This window comes from Elephas maximus, chromosome 4 (genome assembly GCF_024166365.1).
Source record: "Elephas maximus indicus isolate mEleMax1 chromosome 4, mEleMax1 primary haplotype, whole genome shotgun sequence".
Taxonomy (NCBI): domain Eukaryota; kingdom Metazoa; phylum Chordata; class Mammalia; order Proboscidea; family Elephantidae; genus Elephas; species Elephas maximus.
This window is the reverse complement of record NC_064822.1, coordinates 156,807,209-156,821,785: the sequence shown is the minus strand read 5'-3', so window position 1 is coordinate 156,821,785 and position 14,577 is coordinate 156,807,209. Positions and strand designations below refer to the sequence as shown.

The 14,577-nt window shown below is 42.3% G+C and overlaps 1 protein-coding gene across 1 annotated transcript; it reads left to right on the top strand.

Moving 5' to 3' along the window:
• The first annotated feature begins 11,438 nt into the window (after positions 1 to 11,438).
• On the top strand, positions 11,439 to 14,157 carry BTG1 (BTG anti-proliferation factor 1). The gene is made up of 2 exons (XM_049884039.1): positions 11,439 to 11,906; positions 12,842 to 14,157. The coding sequence occupies exons 1-2, from the start codon at positions 11,759 to 11,761 to the stop codon at positions 13,207 to 13,209; spliced, it is 516 nt and encodes a 171-aa protein (XP_049739996.1). The 5' UTR covers positions 11,439 to 11,758; the 3' UTR covers positions 13,210 to 14,157.
• The last annotated feature ends 420 nt before the right edge of the window (positions 14,158 to 14,577 follow it).

The window sequence follows — 14,577 nt, the reverse complement described above, 5'->3', positions numbered from 1 at the left end:
TCTTTTTAGGCAGATGAAAGAGAACTTTCTTTAAAAAGAACTTGTCTGCTGATCATGTTAGCTAGAATGAGCCTAAATAAAGCTTCTGTTAAGAGTTTAACTGTTTAAATTAAAAAAAAAAAAAAAAAAGCCATACTTACTGGACCGGTAGAGCCTGGATGAACCCCTGAAATTATTCTCCGGGATACCTTTTAAATTTGGAACTTAAACTACTCCCAGAGGTCAACTTTCAGCCAGGTGACAGATTGGCCCATAAAATAAATAATATCGCCCGTGAGTATCGTGCTCCTCTAAATAACCATCTGGATGAAACCAAATGGTAAACATTTCTCCTAGACCAAACATTAGAAGGTAAAGAGGGACAGGGAAGCTAGATTAAGGGAAACAGAACAACCAGAATGGAAATAATGAGCATGCTGATATATTGTGGAAAATGTAATCAATATTGCTGAATAATATGTATAGAAATTGTTAAATGAGACCTGAATTTGCTATGTAAGCTTTCACCAAAAACACAATAAAGTATCTTTAAAAAAAAAAAAAAAAAAGAGTTTAACTGTTTGGTTAAACACTATTGGCTACTTTATCTGGCATATTTTTGACCTTAGTTGGCTGTGTAACTAGAGTGTTCTTATTACCCTCTTTCTATCCTGAAGTTTGTGCCTCCTTTGAGGGTTACTCTGAAGTGAATGTCTTGAGGAAGGAGTTTTTCTCTACCCATCCAGGTTAAGCTATGGTGAAATGACATCTTGAAGGCTTTAGAGGTGGTAGAAGAGTGTCTGAAGGAAAAAACCCAAAAATGAAACCTGTTGCCATCGAGTGGATTCCTACTCATAGTGACCCTATAGGGCAGAGTAAAACTGCCCCATAGCATTTCCAAGAAGCAGCTGGTGGATTAGAACTGCCGACATTTTTGTTAGCAGCTGAACACTTAACCACTGCACCACCAGGACCCCTCTGAAAGGAAAGAACATGGAAAAGAGAGATAGAAGTACTTCCCAAAAGTTGGCCCCCATCAGTCTTGCATACAACTAAAAAATTAAATTTTCCCACCCTTCCTCCAAAGATTAGAAAGGCCCATAAAACAAAACGAGACTAAAGGGGCACAACAACCCAGAGGAAAGGACTAGAAGGTAGGAGGGGTCAGGAAAGCTGGTAATAGGGAACCCAAGGTCGAGAAGGGAGATTATTGACACATTGCGGGGTTGTTAACCAATGTCATAAAACAATATGTGTACTAACTGTTTAATGAGAAGCTAGTTTGTTCTGTAAACCTTCATCTAAAGTACAATTAAAAAAAAAAACTTAATGGGGCGTCTCTATAAGGGGGAATTCTGGGAGGCTACAATAAGAAAAAATAAATAAAGAAAAAATAAACAAATTACTGATACATACTAAGGATGGGTGAAAAAACATTATGCTAAGTGAAAGAAGTCAGACATAAGAGATCACGTATTATATGATTTCATTTACATGAAATGTCCAGAAAAGGCAAATCTTCAGATGTAGAAAGTAAATGAGTGGCTGCCCGGGGCTGGCATGAAACTCGGGATTAACTGCAAACAGGCATGTAGAATTTTATTGAGGTGGTAAAAATGTTCCCAAACTGATTTATGGTGATGGCTGCGCAACTCAGTAAATTCGCTAACAATCATTGAATTGTATACTCAAAACAGGGGGATTTTATCAGATGTGAAATATATCTTATTAAAAGTGTTTTTAAAAAGGTGAGAACATCACCTTTTCATTGGTGCTAAGTGTAGAACGTTTAGAACATAAAGATAGAAGTGCCCTTGACTATCATACTTTCCTGTCATCTAAATATTGTACAGATAGCTTTGTTTCTACCAGGGAGAACACCATGAAAACTGTTTAAAGAAATATTCCTTGGATACTTTAATGCTCTCTCTCTTACCACTGCTCAAAATCTATTTGTGAAATAATCAGTGGGGTCAGACATTAAAAACAAAATGGAAGCCATTCCTTGAGTTTGCAGGTCAGCATCACAGAAAAATTGACTTGGTTTACAGAAGATCAAGATATCTTCTACATTTTGCTTAATGAAAAAATGTTTTTTAAAAAGCCCCTACTGAAAATCACGTGTAATGTTTTTAATACATGCACTAATACTAGTAAGAGTGGGCCTTTGCATTAAACTAAATCAGATTGTGAATATTATCTAAATCCAAAAATTGCCTGTTTTGTTTAGGGAAAACAAGTATTTACTAAACATGTGGGTAAAACACAAGATAAGGGGGATGTCTCTCACTTTGCCTCCTTCAGAAAATAAGTTCAGTTCGTTATGCCAATCATGACTATTCTCCTCTTTAGAAAACTTCTCCATGGCTAGAATAGTCTTTTCAGGTATTTGGATCAGTCCAACTTTCCATGCCCCGTAAGTGAATACATCCTAAGGTGCATTATCCAATGGGATTTCAACCTTTGAATTCTTGCTACAGTACATCCAAATGCATGATTAAAAAAATAAAAAAAGAAAGAAACCCTTGCCATGGAGTCGATTCTAACTCATAGTGACCTTATAGGACAGGGTAAAACTGCCCCATAGGTTTTCCAAGGAGCAGCTGGTGGATTCGAACTGCCTACCTCTTGGTTAGCAGCCACATGCTTAACCACTGTGCCACCAGGGCCCTGAGTGCGTGATAGTATACACCTTTTTCATTATCATGCTAAGTATCTATTTATAAAGAACCTTGGTGGCAAAGTGGAGCCCTTGTGGTACAGTGGTTAAGAGCAGATCATCAGGTCTTTTGCCCCTCAGAGCAGCTAGGTGAGTTTGAAACTCCATCCTTTTGGTTAGCTGTCTAGTAGTACTTAACTGTTGTACACCAGGGATCCTTAAAGTCATCTTAATGCCTCTAAATCTAATTTACTTTAAAATTTTAAATTCAAGTGGAAAAAAAGTTCACTTGAATTTTTACGGAAAAAGGGCAAGTCCCTATTTTTCTGAGAAGTTGAAACAAAAGCATGAAACATGCCAATATATGATAGATTATTTTACCAATATGTCTTTTGAGTCCTGAGAGTAAAAATATGGACATTCATTACTTGACAAGATTACATCTAGTTTGCCTAAAGCGTCAGAGGCTAGAAAGGATGATGTCTTTGTTATCTAGTGCCACTGTAATAGAAATACCATAAGTGCTTGGATTTAACAAAGAGAAATTTATTCTTTCACAGTCTAGGAGGATAGAAGTCTGAATTCAGGGCACCAGCTCCAGGGGAAGGCTTTCTCCTTCTGTCAGCTCTGGGGGAAGGTCCTTGTCTTCAATCTTTTCCTGGTCTAGGAGCTTCTCAGTGCAGGGACCCCAGGCCCAAAGACATGCTATTCTCTTGGCTCTTGTTTCTTGGTGGTATGAGGTCCCCTTTTCTCTCTGCTGTCTTTTCTACATCTCAAAAGAGATTGGCTCAAAACACAATCCAATCTTGCAGATTGAGTCCCACCTCATTAACATAACTGACACTAATCCCATCTCATCAACATCATAAAGGTAGGATTTACAAGGCATAGAAAAATCATATCAGATGACAAAATGGCAGGCAATCCCATAATACTGGGAATCATGACCTAGCCAAATTGATACACATATTTTTGTGGGACACAATTCAGTCCATGACAGATGGATATTACTCAGACTGTAGAACCTCAAGGATACAAAAAACTCACTTAAATTTAGTTGATTCTTTAAGCCAACTTTTACATATTAAGTTGGTGTGATTTTGTTTTTCTTTTAAGAAAAGAGATTTCTATTTGAGATTAGTGAATACCTAGAAAAATAACATTGATTTTTTTCAATTATGTAATTTTGCTATTACTTTATCAAAGCAATTATTCTCAAATGTTACTGCTTACATAGCTGAGCCCCAACCCAAGATTTTCTTTTTCAGTAGATCTAGCCTTGGCCAAATAATTTGCATTTTTATCAAGTTTCAGAGTGAGCTGAGGCTGCTGGTCTGGGATCATACTTTGAGAACCACTGAGAAGTCCCAACCTCCTGCCCTTCCTTTGAAGGAAAGGGGAGATCCATGTGCCCCATATTCAGAAACTTATATGTAGTAAAGGCCAGGATCAGAACTTGTAAGAGCTTTGTTTGATTCCTTAAAGCTTGCAAGTTCCCAGAGTTGATTCTAGTTGCCTGTCTTGTTCTCCAGTTCACTGCTAAAACCTTAAAGTGAAATAGGTCTTTGACAGCTGTGGATATGAGATAGTGTCTAGAAAGCCACTTCGGTTGTGAGGATAGAAGGGGACAGGGCACAAAAGAATAGTGAACCATGGAGTATTAACTCATGGTGATCCTAGATGTGTCAGAGTAGAACTGTGTCCCATCGAGCTTTTAATAGCTGATTTTTCAGAAGCAGGTTGTCAGGCTTTTCTTTTGAGCCACCTCTGGTGGACTTAAACCTTCAACCTTTCTGTTGGCAGCCTAGTGCTTTTACTTTTTGTGTCACCCAGAATCTCCAGAATGGATGGTGTTTAAACAAACAAGTTGCTGTGAAGTAGATTCCCACGTACGAAAAGAATAAAGGAGTCAGAGTCACTAAGTCTGCTAAAGAGAAAAGAAGTCTGCTTTTTAAAAGGAAAGTCTTGAGAGGAGATCTGGCTTAAGGAAGTGGCCTCAGGGCTTAAAAATAGAAAGGTCAATGAGAATTCCTGGAGGGCAAGAGATCAGGTTCAACAGCACCATGCTGAGAAGGACACAAAACCAAGCCTTCTTAGTGCCCATTGCCTCTCGGCAGTCACAGGGCTCCTCTCAGGCGCTTGGGAAGGGGGACCCTGTTGCTGACCACCAGCTAAAAGGCTCCGCTTGCCAAGTTAAACCAAAGGGGAAGCGAGATGCTTAAATAGTCTTAAATGGAAGGCTTTATTTTGCTGCTTTCTCTTATCTGTCCCTAGGGATAATTTTCATTCCAATGAAATGATTTTATTTGGCAGATTAACATTTCAATACGTCCTTTGATTTATTTTCAGTGAGCCTTTTAATAAATATTATGCATATTCCAGGGTATGTCAGCCATGAGATATCTCTTCAACCGCCTCAAGTTTTGTTTTACTTTTTCCATTGTTGTTGTTTCCCCTCCTACTGTATCTACTCATTGTCAAACCATTTCCCAACTTCATGTGGTTTTATTTCTCACGGTCCCTTTTGGGAAAGGCAGTATCAGGAGCACGCCTGCAACCCCTGTCGGATGTTCAGAGGTCAAGTCTGGAGTCCATGGCTTGAGAGTTCAAACCTGGTTGTAAGATGGTAGGGAGATTACTCATCTTCCTTAAACCCATTTCTTACTATACTTACAGATGGGGTTTCTTTGAGAATGTATCTAAACATTTAGCAATGTCCAATGCATTATTAGAAACCCTGGTGGCATGGTGGTTAAGAGTTCAGCTGCTAACCAAAAAGTCAACAGTTCAAATCACTAGCAGAACTTGGAAACCCTACGGGGCAGTTCTCCCTCCTATACGGTGGCTATACATCAGTATCAACTCAACAGCAACACGTTTTTGGTTGGATGCTTTGTTGGAGTCCAGGTGGCAGAGCGGTTAATAGATTGGCTGCTAACTGAAGGTCGGCACTTTAAATCCATCAGCAGAACCTGAAAACTCTATAAGGCAGTTTTAATCTGTTCTATAGGGTGGCTATGAGTCGGAATCAACGGCAATGAGTTTGGTTTGGATGCGTTGTTAATGATGTTAACTTGTACTATTATTATTGTTACTAGTACCTATTGCCATGAAGTTGATTCAGACCCATGGTAACCCCATATGTGTCAAAGGAGAACTGTGCTCCATAGGGTTTTCAGTGGCTGAACTTTTTTCAGGATTAGATTGCCAGGCGTTTTTGCTTTAATGTTTTTTCCTCCCGCTTTCTCCAGACAATCGGAATTGCTTTAACAAGAACATATAGCCCTGAGCTTTGCCCCAAATCTGCATGTTTCACTCCCTGATTTATATTTTTTTGTGTCTTCTGAACCCCAGTGGATCTAAACCCACAGGTCTCTAGTTGAAGAGATAAGCCCACAAAAAAAGTATTTAAAGATTTAAATAAGAGCTGGAGACATAAACAGAAGTCACTTCAATATTACCCCCTCCAATCTATTATCCCCAAGACAGCCAGAATAATCTTTCCAAAATATAAATTTGACATCATTTCTCTGCCAAAAATACCCCAAAGCATCTCATGACCTCTGGAACCACCAGTTTTTTCAACAAAATTTATCTTCTTAGATTTAGCCTTTCTAGGGTACTCCGGGAAACCTTGGTGGCATAGTGGTTAAGAGCTACAGCTGCTAACGAAAAGGTCTGCAGTTCAAATCCATCAGGCACTCCTTGGAAACTCTATGGGGCAGTTCTACTCTATCCTATAGGGACGCTATGAGTCGGTGTCGACTCGAGGGCAATGGGCAAGGTACTCCAAGATTAACCAGTTGCCTTCAAGTTGACTCTGACTTATGGTGACCCCATGTATTTCAGAGCAGAACTGTGCTTTATTGGGTTTTCAGTAGCTGTGATCTTTCAGAAGTAGATCACCAGGCTTTTCTTCTGAGGCATCTCCAAACTTCCTGTTAGCAGTCAAGCTCATTAAACATTTGCATCACCCATGGACTCCACTTCAACGTTGTTGTTGTTAGATGCTGTCTAGTCGGTTCCACCTCATAGCAACCCTATGTACAACAGAATAAAACACTGCCCAGTCCTGTTTGAACCCATCACTGGAGCTGCTATGTCAATCCATCTCATTGAGGGTCTTCCCCTTTTTCACTGACACTCTACAAAGCATGATGTCCTTCTCCACGAGCTGGTCCCTCCTGATAACGTGTCTGAATTACGTGAGATGAAGTCTCCCCATCCTCACTTCTAAAGAGCATTCCTATTATTCTACTGAGACAGATTTGTTTGTTCATCTGGCAGTCCATGGTATATTCGATAATCTTTGCCAACACCACAATTCAAATGCATCAATTCTCCTTATTCATTGTCCAGCTTTCACACACGTTTGAGGCGACTGAAATTACCATGACTTGGGTCAGATGCACTTTTGTCCTCAAAGTGATATCTTTGCTTTTGAATACTTTAAAGAGGTCTTTTGTAGCAAATTTGCCTAATGCAATGTCTTTTGATTTCTTGACTGCTGCTTCCATGCACATTGATTGTGGATCTGAGTAAAATAAAATCCTTGACAACTTCAATTTTTTCCTCTATTTATCATAATGTTGCTTATTGGTCCAGTTGTGATGATTTTTGTTTTATGTTGAGGTGTAATCCATTCTGAAGGCTATGGTCTTTGATCTTCATCAGTAAATAACAACTTTAAATGTATTCAGTTAAAAAGACCATGTTTTTTTTCTGATATTGATGCCTTTCCTATTTGGGGAGTATTAAAATATTATATCTTTTTGCCAAAACGATAATAATAAGAGATATAATTGTAATTTAAAAAAAAAATCTTTTTGTGAAATAGAAGTTTTTCAGCCCTGTATTGATCTCTAAATTTTGTTAGTCCACAAAATACCTAAGTCCATTCCCCTACTATATATGAAAGTGTTTTGTCCCCACCCCCTTTGCCAGCACTTTGAAAATTCTGGTTAGTTGTCCAGTAGTACCTTTATAGAAAGTACTTTCTGAACTGTTTCCAGAAACCTGACATTTGTGCTTTTATTTGCAAACTTCTTTTGAAATACAGCTTTGTTTTCTGGATTTGTTTGGTCAGAATTCCTAAAATTTTTAATGTGAGAGGAAATTTTCTAGGTTTTAAAAATTAATTTGATAATAATATTGTCATCAAATAGAATATTGTGAAATGATGAGATAATAATATGGTAACATTTATTTGAAGGCTTACTTAGCGCTGGTCACAGTGCTAAAAAATATCTGTGGATTATCCATTTGTTGTTGTTAGGTGCCATCGAGTCATGAATTCCGACTCATAGTCTACCCTAAAGGGCAGAGTAGAACTGCCCCATAGGGTTTCCAAGGAGTGACTGGTGGATTTGGTTAACAGCCGAGCTCTTAACCACTACACCACGAGGGATCCTATCACATTTAAAACCAAACCAAAACCCATAGCCATGGAGTCGATTTCGACTCATAGAGACCTTTTGGACAGAGTAGAACTGCCCCATAGTTTCCAAGGAGTGCCTGGTGAATTTAAACTATCGACCTTTTGGTTAGCAGCCATAGCTCTTAACCACTATACCACCAGGGTTTCTCTATCCCATTTAGTCCTCCCAAGAACCTTGTGAAATAGGTGCTGCTATGAGTCAGAATTAGGAACCCTGGTGGCACAGTGGTTAAAGCACTTGGCTGCTAACCAAGAGGTGGGCAGTTGGAACTTACTAGCCATTCTGCTTCCATAAAGACTTACAGCCTTGGAAGCCCTACGGGGTAGTTTGGCTCTGTCCTGTAGGGTCACTATGAGTGTGGATCCTCTTGAAGCCAGTGGGTTTGGTGTTTTATTTTTTGGTATGGGTAGGAATTCGCTGGAAGGCACTTAACAATTACCCTTACGTTACTGAAGAGGAAGCCTAACGCAGAGAGGTTAAGCAACTTGCCCTAGGACACCGGCCCAGGAGAGCCCTGTAGTTTAGCATAACAACACCACAATAAAGTTCCTTTATAATTCAAAAGCTGTCTAGAAATACTGGCTTGTTTCCTGGATAGGAAAAGCCTGACTAAACTTTTGGAAAATGCTTATATACATACATACGTATATCAAAGCCCTGGTGGCACAGTGGTTAAGAGCTCAGCTGGTAACCAAAGGGTTAGCAGTTCGAATACACCAGCTGCTCCTTGGAAAGGGTTAGCAGTTCGAATACACCAGCTGCTCCTTGGAAACTCGTACTACTCTATCCTATAACGTGCTATGAGTACTATTATCGATCATCATGGCGCACTATAAACTCTGTGTTTAGGACCAATATTTTCCTGAGTGCTTCCCTCCCCCACCATATTCAGGCCCTCCAGGTAAAAGAAAACTTTCTTAAATCCATTTGTCTCTCACAGGGATGATTTACAGTGGGGAAACACACACACAAGAAAAAACTCAGTGGGGAAAAAAATTGCCTTGGAGTCAATTCTGACTCATAGTGACTCTACAGGACAAAGTAGACTGCCCCACAGGGTTTCCAAGGCTGTAAATCTTTAAGGAAGAAGACTGCCTGCCACATCTTTCTCCTGCAGAGCTGCCTGGCAGGCTGAAACTGCTGACCTTTCAGCTCACAGCCGAGTCCTTTAACCACCAGGCCACCAGGGCTCTTTTTGGGAAAACCAAGTTCTCCACAAATACCTTACACTTCCCTTTACGCCTATTCAAATGATTTCATAATTTTTTTTAAAGCAGTGCAGTTGCTACTTGGGAAGGCAGTAATGATAGTGGAGAGAACACAGGCTTAGGAGATGAGCCTGAGTTTAAATCCCAGCATTTTGTGAACTTCATTTTTTTCATTTTGTAGATGAGTCAACTGAAACTCAGAATTATTGAGGGTCCATGTCAGTGACTATGTTTGGAAGTGAAAATCACCTGATTTCTAATCTAATGCTCAGATGATGGATAATTTAGGGGAAATGAAGAGAGCAGATGATTTAGGGTGATTGGGGAAAGGGGACACCAGAAGAGCTTGTTTTAGGGTGAAGGTGATTTCATGGAATCACTTTTTAGGAATAGACTCCATGGCACTGGGTGTTTTTTTTTTCTTCTTCTTGTTATTCTTTTAGGGTAGTAAGAGGTTTCACATCCCTTCCCTCCTGCCCAGTGAGGTAATTTATCATGACCTTTATTTTAAGCAAGGTTCTGTTTGAAAAGTCCTAGAAGGAAAAAAAATTTACGTTTACCATTATTTTTGATACATTTATCCATAGAAAATTTATACTTTCATAAAAGTAAAATGCTTTCATCAATACTATTTAAAAACATTCAAGGTATTCCATTTATAACTACCTAATTACTGTGTATTGATGAAAAATAACCTAAAGGTTAGTCTTTCAACCCCAGTTTTACACATTCCATTTAAACAACAAAACTTTTTCTTCCTTGGCTCTACAAGGTCAAGCTTTTTCATTTCTATACCCCTCTGCTCAGAATTTCAAAAAAAAAAACTCAAAAGTGGTGTGTTTTGCAATATTGATGACCAACTGAGCTCAGGATATTTATTTCCATCTGGTAGAGTTCTGCCTCTTGTTTGCTTTCTCCATCTGCCTGCCTCTCCATTTTTTTTTTCCCCCTCGCTCCTTAATGGAGCTCGGTTTAACCCTCTCTTAGACCAAACCGTTTAGCAGGCCTATACCTTCGTTCCAGTTTTTTTTTTTTAAGTTCTTCAAGTAGCGTTGCAAATACATTTTAGTCTACACCTAAAACTTCCACAAGCTTCAATTTTTATATATTTTGTGTAAGGACTAAGAAAGCCCTATGGCTTGGATAGTATTTGTTTAGACCAGAAAAAAAGAAAATTTTTGGTCCTGTGGTCTACACGTTTTAAAACGCATTACAGTTTTTTTTTTTTCAACACAGGATAAGCTTTACAGGACCCGTGTGTTTATTTTCAGTAACTGGCTTTCCTACCAGCATTAAGCTGGATTCAGGTAAGGTTTCCATTCTTCTAACTTTTTAAGTTACTTTAAAACAGCAACCACAAAAAGCCCTACTTGCCTTTTATTTATTTACTTTGCAAGGAAACTTCTACAAAGACATCACCCCACTCCAGCCCCGGGGTTGAGCAGAAAGGGCTCCTTGGCGTTGGCTGCACATCCGCCAGGAGTCCCTAAAGCTGCTGCCGGTCCCTTAGGCAGAATGCGCCGCCGCGAGGGTCTGTTCCCTCCACTTTCCTCCCCACCCGGGGCGCGCCTTGCCGGCACCTACAGTACTGGCACCCACACCTCGCCCCACGCTCCTCCAGCTTGTGGACCAAGCCACGTAGACCCGGAGCGGGGACGGGAATATAAACACGGAGTACGCGCGGGGGCCGGCGCCGCGTACGTGCGGCACGACCCAAGCAGCCAGCGCGTGTAGACACAGCCTCAGCTTCAGGCTGCACGGCAATAACCCTCCCGTGGAACCGGGGCTGGGCAACGCACAGTTGCAAAAGGATGTCCTGGCGCAGGGCCTGGAGTTGCTAAAGCAGGAAGGAGGAGCTAGGGCCGGAGGAGGAGCTTTCACACGCGCACCCTCCGTTTCCTCCCCACACCCCCTCCCCTCCAGCTCCTCGGTCTCCGGCCGCCACTCGGGGTTTATTTGTTTACAAACGGATTACATCAGCTCCTCCCTCTCTTCCCGGCCTCTGGGCCCGCCCCCTAGCCCCTTTTCCCGCCCCCTCCGTCTCCGAATCTGCGTGCGTCACAATGGTGCGATCTCCGGATTGGCTGGCTACGGCCGTCACGCTCCAGCTACGCCACTTCCTTTTCGAGGCGCTATAAAAAGTGCTGCACGGCCCCTGCGTCTCTTCGCCCCTCGGAGCTGGAAATGCAACTGTTGGGAAGTTCAGAGGCTGCGGAGCTGGAGGCGGAGGCGGCTGGGGGGGTCCGAGCGATGTGACCAGGCTGCCGTCGCTCGTCTCTTTCTCTTTCCTGCCGACTCGTGTCTCGAAAATAACTTTTTTACTAAAAAGAAAAGAGAAAAAAGTGTCGTCCGCCCCTCACACCCTCTTTTCCGCTCAGTTACTGCCCTGTGAGGGAGCCCGGGGTGGCCGCTCCGCCGTCGGGGCCGCGCCGCCGAGCCCCGGCCGCCCCGGGCCGCCCCCCTCCGCCGCCCCCATGCATCCCTTCTACACCCGGGCCGCCACGATGATAGGCGAGATCGCCGCCGCCGTGTCTTTCATCTCCAAGTTTCTCCGCACCAAGGGACTCACGAGCGAGCGACAGCTGCAGACCTTCAGCCAGAGCCTGCAGGAGCTGATGGCAGGTGAGCGGACTGCGGGGAACTGCGGCGCCGGGGGGGACGCGGACCCCGAACCCCCGCGCCGGAGTCGCGGCCACAGGAGCTGCAGCCGCGCTCGGGTCCCGTAGTGGGACGCGGGACCGGACCGGCCGCTAACGGCGGGTCCCGGCGAGTGTTTGGGGGCTGGGCCGAGGGCGCGCTCTCCCCCTGGCTGGCACCCGGGGCGGGGGGCGAGGAGGGAAAAGGACACAGGCACAACAAAGAAACTAAAAGCAACTAAGCTCAGAAGCTGCGGTGCGGTTCGAAGACCGTCGGCGGATTTGGGGACAAAGGAGCCGCGGGGCTGGGGTTGGCTCGACCCCCCCTCCCCCAACTCCCTGCAACCGTCGCGGGTCGGCCGCGGATCGGTCCCGGGGTGGGAAGCCGCGCCGCTTTCCCGGAGCCAGTTCGGGACGGACGTGCGCTTTCCCCGCACCTCCTACCGCTGGCCATTAATCATCGGATTTGTCACCGGTACAATTACAGCCCTGCCCAGAGCGTGGTTTAGAATTGCTTGTTTTTCTTTCTTTCGTTTGTAACAGTCCGGTGGTGGTTCTCTCGTCCAAAGCCATAAACTCCATTGTGTGTGCCTGGGGTGGGGTGGAGAAAGTAAACAGGTTCCCGCCTGGCCGCCGGTGCCGTTCGCCTGGCCGAGGCTGCGTGAGTGATTCCTGTTCTGTTGGCTCAGCGGGCTGGTTTGTGTAGACTGTTTTGTCCCGTACTGTGCTGTTTCTAAAACCCTGCCTGCTCTTTGCTCGTCCCCGCACACGCACAGCAGCTAATGCAATTCTGGACATTTTTAAAAGTTGAGAGGTTTTGTTTTTACTCTCGAAATGAGTCAACAGAAGAAGGAAATTACAGCGGGAGCTAATAGTAACGATCTAAGCATTGTTTCTCTGTTCTTCCTTTTTTTTGTGTAGAACATTATAAACATCACTGGTTCCCAGAGAAGCCGTGCAGAGGATCGGGTTACCGTTGTATTCGCATCAACCATAAAATGGATCCTCTGATTGGACAGGCAGCGCAGCGGATTGGACTGAGCAGTCAGGAGCTGTTCAGGCTTCTCCCCAGCGAACTCACGCTCTGGGTTGACCCCTACGAAGTGTCCTACAGAATCGGAGAGGATGGCTCCATCTGTGTGCTGTACGAAGCCTCACCAGCAGGAGGTAGCACTCAAAACAGCACCAACGTGCAAATGGTAGACAGCAGAATCAGCTGTAAGGAGGAACTTCTGTTGGGCAGAACAAGCCCTTCCAAAAACTACAATATGATGACTGTATCAGGTTAAGATATAGTCTATGGATGCATCATCTTATAATGGATGGATAAATTTGATTTTTGCTTTGGGTGGGCTCCTCTTGGGGATGGATTATGGAATTTAAACCATGTCACAGCTGTGAAGATCTGGCACAAGATAGAGTGGTAAAAAAAAATTTTTTTTAAGTGACAGTGCCATAGTTTGGACAGTACTTTTCAATGATTTAATAGCCTGTGAGTCCAAGTAAATGATCACTTTAATTGCTAGGGAGTGAAGTTCTAGGGTGGTTTAGTTTCTTCCAGACGTTATTATACCTAATTTTTACATCAGTCCCTTTAAACGCAAATCTGTGTTTCAAAGAACCTTTCTCTGCAGTAGATCTTGCAGAGGAAATTTGCACTATTACACTTGAAAATTGTTAACCTTTTTGGCAGCTCAGTAGGAAAGCTCAATGTTTTAAACACAGTAGTACTGGAAATTTTATGACAAGACTTTTACCTAGCACTTAAATATGTATAAATGTACATAAGACAAACTAGTAAGCATGACCTGGGGAAATGGTCAGACCTTGTATTGTGTTTTTGGCCTTGAAAGTAGCAAGTGACCACAATCTGCAATGGCAACAGGCTTTAAAAAAGACCCTTAAAGACACTGTCTCAACTGTGGTGTTAGCACCAGCCAGCTTTCTGTACATTTGCTAGCTTGTAGTTTTCTAAGACTGAGTAAACTTCTTATTTTTAGAAAGTGGAGGTCTGGTTTGTAACTTTCCTTGTACTTAATTGGGTAAAAGTCTTTTCCACAAACCACCATCTATTTTGTGAACTTTGTTAGTCATCATTTATTTGGTAAATTATGAACTGGTGTAAATTTGTACAGTTCATGTATATTGATTGTGGCAAAGTTGTACAGATTTCTATATTTTGAATGAGAAATTTTTCTTCTCTCTATAATAAATTGTTTCTTATCTTGGCATTTTAATCAATCTCTTGTCATGATTATAGGGGTTCAGGTATAAATATTTTTCTCAGAAGCCTAAGTTCTGTAAGCTGTGTGAATGTCAGTTGCATACTGGTCGTGCCGAAAATCATTTGATAAGGAATGAAGATGATTTGTGTATACATATTTAGGTGTTAGAGGAACACAAAGGTAACATTTTTTGAAGTATAAAGTCAAAACATGGACACAAATGCACAGGCTAATTCATGAAATGAGAACAAGAGACAAAGGTAACATCTACCAAAAAGATACTCAGAGGATTACATTTTACTGCTTCTCTGCTGAAGTGAAGATATAAATGTCTATTTCATTCTGGCCAACCTTTGAAAAGCAATAATTTGGCCCCGTTGGATTCCTTGTTCACTTAGAAAATCCAGGGGCATGTGACCCATAGTCTTAAAG

Excerpts from the sequence above, each read along its gene's own strand:
- BTG1 (XM_049884039.1), top strand. The coding sequence starts at position 11,759 with ATGCATCCCTTCTACACCCGGGCCGCCACGATGATAGGCGAGATCGCC. Across the intron at positions 11,907-12,841 it reads CCTGCAGGAGCTGATGGCAG|AACATTATAAACATCACTGG; the intron begins GTGAGCGGACTG and ends TTTTTTGTGTAG.